Raw genomic sequence first — 13,885 nt, 5'->3', positions numbered from 1 at the left:
TTGCCTTGCTGTTGCTGCTGCTGCTAAGTCACTTCAGTCATGTCCGACTCTGTGCAACCCCATAGACAGCAGCCCACCAGGCTCTGCCGTCCCTGGGATTCTCCAGGCAAGAACACTAGAGTGGTTTGCCATTTCCTTCTCCAATGCATGAAAGTGAAAAGTGAAAGTGAAAGTGAAGTTGCTCAGTCGTGTCTGACTCTAGCAACCCCATGGACTGCAGCCTACCAGGCTCCTCTGTCCATGGGATTTTCCAGGCAAAAGTACTGGAGTGGGGTGCCATTGCCTTCTCTGAACTTTTGCCTTACAAGGCAGATATTATTTCCACTTTACAAAGGAAGGATTAATAATTAAGGCCCATAGAGGTCAACTATTTAACTCTAAGGACAGTCACAGCAAGTGAGTGTATTTGGAGGAAGGTGAGTCATACCTGGGCTTCTCTGGTGGCTCAGATGGTAAAGAATCTGTCTGCAATGTGAGAGACTGGGAAGATCCCCTGGAGAAGGGAATGGCAACACACTCCCTGGAGAACTCCATGGACAGAGGAGTCTGGTGGCCTATGATCATACCTAGCATGACAGAGAGGGGAACCTGGGAGAAAGGAAAAAATCAGAAAAGTCTCCATGGGAGGAAGTGGCATTTAAGTTGGGCTTTGAACAATGGGTCAGATTCAGACAGACAGAGATGCCACACACAGCAGCAGAGTGAGGAATTGATTGCAGCTTTTCACTTTGAGACTTCTTCACTCCCTGAGGCTGGAAACCCACAGCTTCATGAGAAAGTGAAGCCTATCATCTGTTGGCAGCTGTTTCCTTGGGAACGAGACTGGCCTTGTGCTGCATCCCATCAAATGAAGTGCCATCTTGTGCCAGGATATTGAAGCTGTTTGAACAACTGCCACAAGTAGCACAGCCCTTGAGAAGCCAAAGGTCAGGACCAGGACAGGAGGCAGCAGCTTCCTTGGGCGTCAGATGGGTGCTGCCGCTGCCATGTCCAGTGCAATCCTGGCAAGTCGCTCCAGTTCTCCAAGCTTCCGTTTCTCTTTCTGTCAAATGAGGATAATAAAATGGGAAAATGTGTCAAGGACCCACAGAGAGACACACACAAGAAAGAGCTGAATGGCACCATGCAGTGACGTGAACCTTTCTGAGGCAGCTTTCATGTGTTGCCCCATAGCCGGAGGTGGACTGAAAAATTAGGTAGACTCAGAGAGCCCTTGAAGGTTGGAGGCCCCAGTGTATTTTTTAAGGCACATTATCTCTGTTTATATAGTTTGCTTATTTACATAGGTTTGCTTTAAATACTTCCACATGTAGAGAGATACATTTATGTTCTTATAAATGAGTCTGTCCCAAAGTAAACTTCAAATTTAAAACAACTGCAATTAGAAATCCCTAAAAGGTTTTTGTACATAAGATGAAAAAATTCTAATTCAGATGAGAGGGTAGATGCATGAGAATTGCCAAAAATGCTTCATGAAATTAAAAAAATACTCATTCGGGTTCTGCCCAACCATATATTAGATGTTATAAGAAAACTCAAAACAGTATAGCATTGTCATGGGCAGGTATCAGTGGAACAACATGGAGAGTCTAGAAACAGATACAGTGTACAGGAGTTCTTAATATATAGTTAACATTGTATTTATAGTCAAATCCATCAAAAGGGGAGAGCTGAACAAATTAGAATGCATTTATACAGTGGAACCTCACTATGGAACATTATGCAGTCATTAAAGAGAATGCATAGAACTACATGTACTGACCTGGAAAAAAATATTTGTTGTATATGTGCTCAAGCAAAAAATGCAAGTCACTAGAGGCATGGCATAGCATTTTAAAATTCTGACCTTATTTCAGACTTACAGAAAAGTTGCAAAAAAAAAAAAAAAGAAAAGTTGCAAGGATAGAAGAAAGAATTCCTGGATACCCTTCACCCAAATTTTCCAACTGTTAACATTTTACTATAGAAACATCTACATATTTCTGAACTACTTAAGAGTATGTTGCAGACGTGATACCCTTTATCCATAAATACATCACTGGGTCTCTCTCAGGTACAAGTAGAACTCATATAAGCACAGGATAGTTATAAAAATCAACAATTTAACACTGATCAATACTATTATCAATCTATGGACCTTACTCAGATTTCATCAGTTGTCCAGCATGATTTCATTTTGGGGAAAAATACATAAAGGGAGAGGTGAAGAAACATTTACATATGTCTGTGCTTAGCTTAGTTGCTCAGTTATGTCTGACTCTTTGTGACCCCATGGACTGTAGCCTGCCAGGCTCTTCTGTCCATAGGATTCTCCAGGCAAGAATATTGGAATGGGCTGCTATTCCCTTCTCCAGGGCATCCTCCTGACCCAGGTATCAAATCTGGGTCTCCTGCATTGTAGGTGGACTCTTTACCATCTGAGTCACCAAGGAAGACCTTTGCATAAGTCTACATGTTGTGTAAGAGCTTGGGAAAGGTACAGAACATCCATATTTTTAACCTTACTTAACTTGAACATCTGTTACAAGGTGCATGTATTATAATTTTGTAATAAATTACAATGAAGAAAAGTTTACTATAAATAATGAATGAATTAATAAAATCACTATAGGTTGGACACAAAGTTGAGATCAAGTCCTGGTTCTGCCAACTTTGGATACATCACCTAATCTCTCCAATCCTGGATTTCCTCATCATAAATTTCCATCTATAGAGGAAGCTATATTTTCAATAAGGATTAATTTTGAAAAAATACACAAAGTTCTCAAAATTCCCTAGAAGACACTTAAAAAATAATTCCTATAAAACCAACCAACTCTTGCATGTTCCCACCTCCTCCTCCTTGCTCATGCCATTCAGCTTAAAATGTCCTTTCCTTCCTCTCCACTACCACCATTTTTTTCACCCTTCAAGGCCCCGTCTAGATGCCACCTCCTCCAGAAATCCTTGTCTGATTACCCCAACCAAAAGTGATCTCTTTCCACTGATGCCCTATGGCTTCCCCATGCCCTTTGCATTAGAATTGTTGGCAGGGATAACAATGATTGAACCCCAGGGAGTCTGCTGGAGAGCTCAAGAGAAAGGCTGTCCTTGCTAATCAAAGGCTATGCTATGCTTCTCTGCTGATTCTGTCTGTGTGTGACACCTGGAACTGTCATGATGAAACCATCAGGGATTACACTGCCTCTCCACTGAGAGTGACAGAGGGATTAGCTTGGGTCATGGTACCAGCATTTGGAAGCATCCTGACATACTGCCTAGGCCTTGAAAGGCCTCACTTCTTGGTCATAGGGTTTGAATACCACCAAATGGAGATTCTTTTTCTATTTATATCTCCTACTATATATAGTAGGCATTCTAAGAATATAATTTGAGTCATTTGTTTGACTCAAATCACTCAAGATATATTGAGTACCTACCACATACCACATGCTAGCTAAAAGCATGCTGGAAATAAAATCCATAATCATTATACACTCTGCCTGCCTCTCTTATAGGCCCTGCCTTGCCTCCCACGACTCCCAAAAATGCAGTCCCATAGCAATACTAACAACTTCCAGAATGTACATGCTCCCTGTCTTCACGTATATTTTCTCCATACGCCTGTTTATAGACTCTGCCCCTATAACATCCCATTAGCCGTCCACAGTTTCCCCTCCCAGTCCTGTCTGGGGTGAGCTGCATAATGGCTCCCAAAGTTATCCATGCCCTAATCCCTGGAACCTGTGAATATGCTGCTTTATATGGCAAATGAGACTTTTCGGATATAATCAAATTAAAGATCTTGCGACAGAGAGATTATTTAGGAAATCACAAATGTTCTTATAAGGCAGAGCGAGATTGAACATAGAAGGGAATGAGGCAATGTGACTAAGGAGGCAGATATTAAGAGTGAAGCCTAGAGCCAACAGAAGCTGAAAGAGACAAGGAACAATTCTCCCTGGAATATCTGGAAAGAACTAGCCCTGCCAACACCTTGGTTTTACTCCATAAAACTCACTTCAGACTGGCCTCCAGAGCTGTAAGAGAATAAATTTCTGTTGCTTTAAGCCATTAAACTTGGTAATTTATTCCAGTAGTGTTAGGAAGTAAAGTAAAAGTGAAGTCGCTCAGTCGTGTCGGACTCTTGGCGACCCCATGGACTGTAGCCCACCAAGCTCCTCCATCCATGGAATTTTCTAGGCAAGAGTACTGGAATGGGTTGCCGTTTCCAAACCAATACACTACGCACTCAGCTCAGACCTCTAAGTGACCTTAGGTGACACACTTAGAGTAGGTGCCTGTCCCCTGCGCCCTTCTCTCACGGCACTGGCCATACCACCTACCACCATCAGTTTCAGAGTTCATGTTCTCTACTAGACAGTGAGTTCCCTGAGGGCAGAACCCTGTCTTATTCATATCTGCAGCCCGAGAGCCCACACTTGGCGGTATCTAATGGGAAACAGTGGAAACAGTGTCAGACTTTTTTTGGGGGGGCTCCAAAATCACTGCAGATGGTGACTGAAGCCATGAAATTAAAAGACGCTTACTCCTTGGAAGGAAAGTTATGACCAACCTAGATAGCATATTCAAAAGCAGAGACATTACTTTGCCAACAAAGGTCCATCTAGTCAAGGCTATGGTTTCTCCAGTGGTCATGTATAGATGTGAGAGTTGGACTGTGAAGAAAGCTAAGCGCCGAAGAATTGAAGCTTTTGAACTGTGGTGTTGGAGAAGACTCTTGAGAGTCCCTTAGACTGCAAGGAGATCCAACCTGTCCATCCTAAAGGAAACCAGTCCTGGGTGTTCATTGGAAGGACTGATGCTAAAGCTGAAACTCCAATACTTTGGCCACCTCATGCGAAGAGTTGACTGATTGGAAAAGACTCTGATGCTGGGAGGGATTGGGGGCAGGAGGAGAAGGGGATGACAGAGGATGAGTTGGCTGGATGGCATCACTGATTCGATGGACGTGAGTCTGAGTGAACTCTGGGAGTTGGTGATGGACAGGGAGGCCTGGCGTGCTGCGATTCACGGGGTCACAAAGAGTCGGACACGACTGAGCAACCGAACTGAACTGAACTGAGTGGGCACTCAGTGAATGTCTGTTGAACCAATGATTGAATAAAGGAAGATAAATTAGATTTGGTTTGATAACATTGGGTCTTACTCAAGGCTTGACACATAACTTTAGCTCTTGACTTTGACCCAAGAAAAATTAAAAATTACATCATCTAAAGAAAGATTTTTGTCCCATATTCTTTATGACAGCAAAGCTTTCACAACTTTTGGCCAATGCTAGAACTGCTGTTGCTTTAGTTTTTTCAATTCTGAGCTGTCAGCAAGAAAATATTTATTGTCTAAGATCACAAATGTCTGTGTCTGCCATCAACTATTAGTTGTGATCAAAATAATTTTTACTTTACATAGCAGTTCAGAATGAGTTCCTTATTTTCACTTTCAGTTTGAAAATCAGAAGCATTGTTTTTAGCACAATTCTTGCTAACTTTGTTTTTTGTTTGCTTTGTTTTGTTTTTGGTATTGGCTACTGGATCTGATTGGCAGAGTATAACCATCATTTATCAAGTCACTGTCATCTCTTCTTTCAAGATTAAAACTCTGTTCCTCATCCTCCTCTTTCCTCTTTATGTGGCTGCCAGTAGTCTCTCCTTTTTCCCCCACCTTTCCTTTATGACTGCTGCATCTCGTATTAGATAGTTCCCTTCTCAGACTTACGGTGAAGAAATTTCTTTGAAAAAGACATGTTTCATATAGTACTTGTATACAGTCATTTACAACAGAGAGCTCTGAAAAACTACAGCAGAGGAAAGAACTTTGCTCAAGGTCATTGAGAGGGAAAGCAGCAGAGCCAGATTCTCCCGAGGCCAACTACAGTACCTATGTAACACTTTGGTACTCAGTGGGAACCTCAGGAAACACAATGGGCTCTGTAAATGATCTAGTCAGGATGCCTCCCTTGGGCTGTTAACAACAACAAAATTATTAAGAGAAAACATGTACACTGTCTTAGGAAAAAAAAAGAGAGAAAGGCTTTTTATCAAAAAGTAGTAGTACATTCACATTGTTGGTATAACCATCACAACCACCCATCTCCTGAAGTTTTCCATCTTCCTAAACTAAAACCCTGTACCCATAAGTCCTTCGTCCCCCTCCACACAGCCCCTGGCAACCATCATTCTACTTCCTGTCTCATTGAATCTGACTACTGTAGATTCCTTATGTAAGTGAAATCATAGAGTAATTGTCCTCATCATACTTGTGCAGTCACTAAGTTGTGTCCAACTCTTTGCAACACCATGGAGCCTGCCAGGCTTCTCTGTCCATGGGGTTTTCCAGGCAAGAATACTGGAGTGGGTTGCCATGTCCTTCTCCAGGGGATCTTCCCAGACCCAAGATCAAACCTGCATTTCCTGCACTGGCAGGCAGGTTCTAACCTCTGAACCACCAGGAACACTTCAGTTATCATACTTAGCATACCTTAAATGTTGCTACAAGGATAATTTTGGTAGCACGAATCAGAATTTCCTTTAAAAAAAAAAATTTATTCACTTATTTATGTATTTGGCTGTGTTGGGTCTTTGTGGCACGTGTAATCTTGGGTCTTCATTGCAGCCTGCAGGATCTTTTAGTTGTAGCATGTGGGATCTAGTTCCCTGACCAGGGATCGAACCCAGATTCCCTGTGCTGACAGCACGGAATCTTAGCCACTGGACTACCAGGGAAGTCCCAGAATTTCCTTTCTTTATAAGGCTGAATAATGTTCTGTTTTACACACCACACTTTGTTTATCCACCCATCCAAGGACATTTGGGGGTATTTCTGCCTTTTGACTGTTGTGAATAATGCTGCACTAAATACTAATGTAGACACATCTTCTAGAGTCCCCGCTGCTGCTCCTGCTGCTAAGTTGCTTCTGTCGTGTCCAACTCTGTGTGACCCCATAGATGGCAGCCCACCAGGCTCGCCTGTCCCTGGGATTCTCCAGGCAAGAACACCGGAGTGGGTTGCCATTTTCTTCTCTAGAGTCCCTACTTTCAATTATTTTGGGTGCATACCCAGAAGTAGAGGGCTTCCCTTGTGGCTCAGCTGGTAAAGAATCCGCCTGCAATGCAGGAGACCTGGGTTGATTCCTGGGTTGGGAAGATGCCCTGAAGAAGGGAAAGGCTACCCACTCCAGTATCCTTGCCTGGAGAATTCCATGGACCGTATAGTCCGTGGGGTCACAACGAGTCGGGCAGGACTGAGTGATTTTCACTTTCACTTTTTCACCAGAAGCAGAATTGTTAGATTATGTGGTAATTGTTCTTAATTTTTTGAGGAATTGCCATACTGTTTTCCACATCCACTGCACCATTTTACAATCCTACCAGCAATTGTTCCAATTTCCCTATATCTTTGCTAAAACTTGTTGTTCTATTTTTTTGATAGAAGCTATCCTAATGGATGTGAGGCAGTAACTCACTGTGGTTTTGATTCGTATTTCCCTAATGACCAATGATGTTGAGTACCTTTTCATGTGCGTATTGGCCATTCATACATCTTCTTTGGAGAAATGTCTATTCAAGTCCAAAGGGAACCATCTGCATTATTATAATTGTTTCTGTTTTATCTTCTATTATTTATCTCTAAACAATATACATATTCAGCCATTTCTTGATTTTGTGTTTAATAGGTAAGAATTTTCACTCTCATCTTTTCTCAAGTCCTTCTAATATAGTTTTATTGCTATTTTTGTACATACACTCTTGCTTTGTAACTTTAAATGACATACTCCTTTATTTCATGTTCCATTATCAATAAACAGGATTCCCTGATACCTCGATTTATAAGGTAAGTATATCCGCCTCCACTTCCATCTCCTATTTCTTACGTCTCAGCTACTGTCAAGAGTGACTTCCAAGGTTTGTAGCATTTACATTCTATTTCCTAACTTCAAGTCTTCTGGACTTTTTCATAGGTTGATGCTAATAATTTTTTTTAAAAATCAATAAATGGTGTTTTCAGTGTGAGACTGATTTTGAAGCACAGGAAGGGGAGGGAATTGACAAAGAGGAAGGAGTAGGGCTTTCTCAGGACAGCCAGTGGCATGAGCAAAATCACAAGGGCCATAAATCATGCAAGTCACGTGCAGCACAAGCAGATTTGAATCAGGCAGAAAGCTCCCCTTGGGCAGCTATGAGGAGCTGAGCTGGCTGAAGGAAGGAGGAGGAAAGTTGGAGGGCCTCAATGGCCAAGGTGCCCAGCTCCCTTGCTCACTACTCCCTCAACGTGACCCAAGAATTCTGATCACCATGATTTGCTTCCTGGACTCAGAAACTCTTGCATCAGGCATTTCTGTATTCCTTTCCCCCAACCCTCCTCACCTTCCTTGGAACTTCTGCCTGCCACAGGTCTCAAGGCTTTGCAGAGACGAAAAGTAACTCCTCCTCCCCCCAAAAGTTTGCAGTATACGTCATGCAGAGGAAAGTGTCAGAGTGTAGACACAGGAGGAAGAAGAAGGTGGAAAAAGAAACTACCCAACACTGAAAACTGGTCTGTGCTACTGTACTCAAAGATTACCCTGGCCCTCTGGGTGAGGCTGGTATTATTCCATTTTAAAGATGACTGAGGCTAGAAAGTCCCTGTGACTTGCCCAAAGCCTCAAACTGAGTATAGACAGAGCCTTGGCCTGTGTTTGTTGTGCCCACTTTGATCTTGAGCAAGTAGCTAAACCTCTCTGGGTCTCAATTTCTTTATCCATAAAAATAGAGACATATTCCAAGACATTCCTATTCTCCGTAGGTTGATTGTGAGGGCAGAGATAACGTCCTTGAAGAGTCTAGCCTGGGGGGATACATCTTGAAATTGGTGGCTGTGGTTCCACATCTGTCTGGGAAGTCAGGAAAGCCCAGTGTATGCAAAGCCGCGGCTGGAGCAAAGTTCAGGAACAAACTCTTCCCACCCTTCCCCCAGGACTCTCAGACTAGCAAGGAAATTTCAAGGGCCTGCAAGGTCACTAGCTACTCTCCACTTCACAGGCCCAGAGAGGAGAAATGACTTGCCCAGGGTCACCCAGCAAGCTAGTAGCAGAGCCTTCCAAGTAGGGCTTAGTACCCAGACTTGGGATACTCCCTAGGGCCCCACATTCCTTGGGCTGAGCCAGCAGAGTGTGTGAGTTAGTCTGTTAGGAAGACATGTCCTTGCAAGTCCAGCTCCTTATAATCTGTGCCCCTCTGTCTTTCTTCCTGCACCATCCCCATATCACTGAAATGTGGGGACCCTCTCCAAGAGCCAGGGTTTCAGGGGGTTCTGAAGTCACTCTCAGGATCATGAAGAGGAGCAGTGTACTCTCCTTCTCACAACCCCAATTGAGCCCAAGTTCCCAAATAAAAATAAAGGGTTAGGCCAAGTCCCACCCTCAGCCACCAGTTCTTCTTGGCCCAGTGTGTATCCCTACCTCTGGGTCAGGACGGGGAGGTCACCCTGCCAGGGCCTTTCCCCCAGTGTTCTCCCCTTCTCCTCTGGAGGAAGGGTCATGGCTACAGGGACACTGCGAACCTGGCACATGTGCCGCCTTGGTGCCCAGTGCCTCTTCGCCTAGCCAGGTCCAGAGATGGGCACTCATCTTCTGAGCATTCTGCACCTGCACCTCAGTCTCCAAGGCCACAGGGAGGGCCTTGAGAGAGAGGTTTATTTTACATTCACACTTTGGAACATCATAGGGCACAGGTTCCAATGCCCAGGGCCACGGGGAATAGAGATGGGAGACTGACGCTTGGGATGTGGGGGTACCAACTGGAGCCCCTTCTGAAGTTGACATCTATCCTCAGCCAGTACTTGGGCCCGCCGGGGGCTCTGCACCCTTTGTCCCAGCTGCCTCCCCTCCCCCGAGGGCCCTCTCCTCCAGCTGGCATCTCTGGGAACGCGGGCTCCCCTGGCTTCAGGCCTGCAACCCGGGGCGGGCGAGGAGGGGGTAGGCCCACACGTGACCCGCCCCCCCTCCGGGCCAACACGGCTCGCGGACGGGAGACCGGGGGGGTGGCCGGGTCAGGGCGGGGGGCGGTGGCCGGGTCTGACCTCGCCGCGCAGCTGGCTGCCCCTCCACGAAATCAACAAAGTCTTGCGCCTCCAAACCCAGGCCCCTGGTGGTTGGGAAGGGAGACCTGCCTTGGGCAGCGGCCGTGGACGCCCGATCCGGAGGGAAACCAGGGCAATTCTCCGAGGGTGGGGGTAGGAGGGGGAGGGCTGCGGGTCCAGGGGATGGTGGCCCGCGAGCAGGCTCTTCCTCCATGCCTCTCTCGGCCTCGCCTCGCTCCGCCCCGCCCGCCCGGCACCGAGTCCTCCGAAACCCATAGGCAGAGGCGACCCTCCCGCCTCCCCGCCCGCTCCGCGCTCGCCCCGCCTCAGCGCACTTTAAAAGTTTTCTCTGGCTGGGACGCGGGCGTCGCGAGCCATGGCTGTCTACGTCGGGATGCTGCGCGTCGCGAGGCTGTGCGCCCGGAGCCCGAGGGTGCTGGGGGCCCGGGTCGGCCTCTCCCGGGTTTGGCAGGAAGCGAGGTTGTGGGGCGTCCGTCCTCTCAGGTACGCGGCCCTGGAGGAGAGGGACGGGTCAGTCCCCAGGGATGGGGTCTTGAGGATCCTTCAGAGCCTCTCTGGGGGCCGATCGCGCTCAGGCTGGGAGGTCCTCGGCTGCCCCACCTCCGCCGGGTGGCGCACGCCAAGGAGTAGGTACCCCCCCCCCCCCCCCGCACCTGCACTCAGGCAACAGGAAATGCTGGCCTGTCCCAGCAGACTGGTGGCTGCAGCTGGTGGCTGTCAGGGACCCTGCACTGACTCTGGGCTCTGGTCCGGGGCTTTAGGCTCTCCCATTGGTGGGCACACTGATGACCAGAAGTGGAGCCTCTAGCAGCCTGTCCTGAGGGGGAGGGGCAAGGGCAAGGCCTGTGCTCTGTCTCCAGGACACTGCCTCTGAGCTAGACCCCTTTCACTGATAAACTCGGGGACCTCCCACGCCATGTTGTCCACCCCAGGCCACTAAGCTCTGCAGTGTCTGCTCTTCTCACCAACTGCTAACACTGCTTGGCTCCTTACTACTTACTGGGTCTGTTTTCTTCTGTCCTTAATGCAGAGGGTGGGATGGGGGCTGGCAGGTGGAGGATGTGCTCTGCAGCAGTGAACTAAGTTAATGCTACCTCTTTGTAAGTCTGCAGTTGTGAAATTGTGTTGATTAAGCAGAACTGGGCTCCCACTGATATGATCAGTGGTGGCTTTTACCTTCAGCACCCAGCAGAGGGAGGCCTGGGCACCAATGAGTCTGCCCTGCCACCCAGCTAGGCCACATACTAGGTCTGGGGTCAGGACACAGCTTTGAACACCAGATGGAGTGTAGGCCTGGGCATGGAAAAGGGACAAGAAGCCGGAAGAGGTTTCTTGTCTGAGAGAACTGCTTGTTTAAAAAAACAAAAGAAGGAGGAGGGAAGTTGGAGGGAGACAGCAGACTCTTCTTGGGCTGGAGTTCCAAGATCACAGTGTTTTGAACATGCTGGTTTCTGAAGATGGAAAGCATATGCCGTGCTTTCGGATCACCAAGCCTAATTTTCTGGGGAGACCCAGTGGCTCAAGGAGCGTCAGCAGATGGGATTCTGATGAAGAAAACAATTCTCCTCTAGCTTGGTCACTCACTACCTCCCGGTGCCTCCCCAGGCAAGCTCTGCCATGGCTAGCCTGTAGCATCCAAGCCTCACCTCTGGTCTTCAGGATGCTCCTGAGACTGTGAGGGCTTTCCTTATTTACTCTCCAAAGTGAACATGTTTCATGATGCTAGGTCAGGCCACCTTTGGCCACATGGTATCCTTCCTGACCTTTGACTTTATGTGCAAACAAAGCAGACCTCTTGCCTGCTACAGGCTTACAATCACGGATTAGGGGCACCAGGCCTCAGAGAAATTCTGACTCTGTCAGGAGGAGATCCATGGATCCAGAGAAAGATTTCCTGAGCATTTGGCCTAATTCCCTTCCATGCCTGCCACTCCCTTGTGCTTAAGGCCTTGCCTACTGACTGTGGTGGTTTAACCTAATTTTGTTCCTACGTTGCTCTTAAGAAACCCTCAAGAGTCTCAAGCATTCAACAGATATTCCTGAGCGCTTACACCATGCCAAGCACAAGGTGGATGCTGTTGTTATGAAAGCCAGAGAACCCAGTCTTCCAGGAACTTGTAGTCCAATGAGGGAGAAGATAAGTCAGCATGATTACTACTCAGTGTTCTAGGAGCCATGGTGTGAAAAACTCCCGGACTTCTGTACTTTACTGTTTCTGATCTGGTCACGTACAACCTGCTTTCTTTCTTTCTAGGATTTGTTGATTTATTTTTTGGCTGTACTGGGTCTTCATTGCTGCACACGGGCTTTCTCTAGTTGCAACAAGTGGGGCTACTCTCTAGTTGCAGTGTGCCAGGCTTCCCATTGTGGTGGCTTCTTTTATTGGCCAGAGCACGGGCTGTAGGCTCACGGGCTTCAGCAGTTGCAACACATGGGCTCAGTAGCTGCGGTTCACAGAGTCTAGAACACAGGCTCAGTAGATGTGGTGCACAGGCTTAGTTGCTCCATAGCATGTGGAATCTTCCCGGACCACAGATCAAACCGGTGTCCCCTGCATTTCAGGGTGGATTCTTAACCACTGAACCACCAGGGAAACCCTAGACTGCTTTCTTGCTGACCAACACCCCATGCCTGTTACTTATCAGATCCCCAGTTTTACCTGTTAGGAAAAAGCAAGAACTTTTTGGGTTATAGACTAGACTGTATAGATTGCTTTGGGTTATAGCCCTGGCTCCTCTACCTACTTGCTACATGACCTTAAGTACGTTACCTAACCTTGGAGCCTATGTGGAGTTTGTCACTAATGCTACTGCTTGCTGTACTGACAAAGGCTTGCTCTTCTCAGTCTTTGTTTTGGGGCAGGGTTGGTCCCTGAGAACCTCCAGATGGGGTCTGTGTAGAAATTTCAAGTGATTTGAAGGTAGGAGAGGAGTCCCTCAAGAAAGTGTCCTCTTGCTTGCATCTGGTTCCTCTCATGGCTAGTTACCAAGATGTCAGCCTCTGCCAGGCCCAAGTCTAGCCCTTGGATCTGCTGGACAATCCCTTATCCACCCAAGTCAGGGATGTCCAGAGTCTTTTTTCCAGAAGGAAAGAAGAAACTGTCCATTGCTGTCCAAACCTCCTGAACTACCAACGCCTTCCCTGCTTCCCCAGGGAAGGCAGATAATCTAATCTGGAGCTTCAGGCACTCTTGGAGGACAGAATCTGATGCTGATTCCTGGTGAACCTATGATAAACAGGTTTCCTTCAGACCTCGAAAGCTGGCCTGGGGCTGCCTGAGAGGCAACTGTATCTGGGGTGCTGGAAGCACTCAGAGGTGGTGAAGACAGAGGGAACCATGGCTCAAGCCTCTCAGAATTGGGTGTGACCCTCAGTGAGGGTGGCGGGGTGCCTCCAGTGACTCAGCGCTGATGGTCGGGGCAAGGGTGTGAATGGACTTCATGGAACACCTTCCAGAGGGATGACTATAATCAGGTGGGACTGGTAGTGGAAGCTATAAAGGGATGTCCCTGTATCAGGGGATTATATTAAGCTACGAATTATTTTGGGTAGAAATCAATGTACAAAAATATGCTCTTCTCATAATCTACCGAAGATGATTAACAAAGTATTTGGTAATGATATCTCTACTCATTACTCCAGTCTAAGTGTAATCATAGAAAATAAACTATAAACGTGGACACTGGACATTGTAATCAGTGAATGGTACACAATGGTTTTAGTTACGTCTCCTGCCTTGCATGCAATCGGTATGCAATCCACTGTGGAGGTCCAGTGTGGGATACAAGGATGAGTAAACTTGCTTCCA

The 13,885-nt window shown here is 46.9% G+C and overlaps 1 protein-coding gene across 1 annotated transcript in view; it reads left to right on the top strand.

The window, feature by feature from the left end:
* The first annotated feature begins 10,253 nt into the window (after nt 1–10,253).
* ACSF2 (acyl-CoA synthetase family member 2) overlaps nt 10,254–13,885 on the top strand; it is a 31,471-nt gene continuing 27,839 nt past the window's right edge. Inside the window, exon 1 of the mRNA XM_027519784.1 lies at nt 10,254–10,560. Within this exon, the coding sequence (XP_027375585.1) occupies nt 10,433–10,560 (128 nt within the window). The 5' untranslated portion in view covers nt 10,254–10,432. The remainder of the gene's footprint in view (nt 10,561–13,885) is intronic.

The sequence above is a fragment of the Bos indicus x Bos taurus genome, chromosome 19 (genome assembly GCF_003369695.1).
Source record: "Bos indicus x Bos taurus breed Angus x Brahman F1 hybrid chromosome 19, Bos_hybrid_MaternalHap_v2.0, whole genome shotgun sequence".
Classification (NCBI taxonomy): Eukaryota; Metazoa; Chordata; class Mammalia; order Artiodactyla; family Bovidae; genus Bos; species Bos indicus x Bos taurus.
This window is presented reverse-complemented; position numbering and strand designations above follow the sequence as displayed.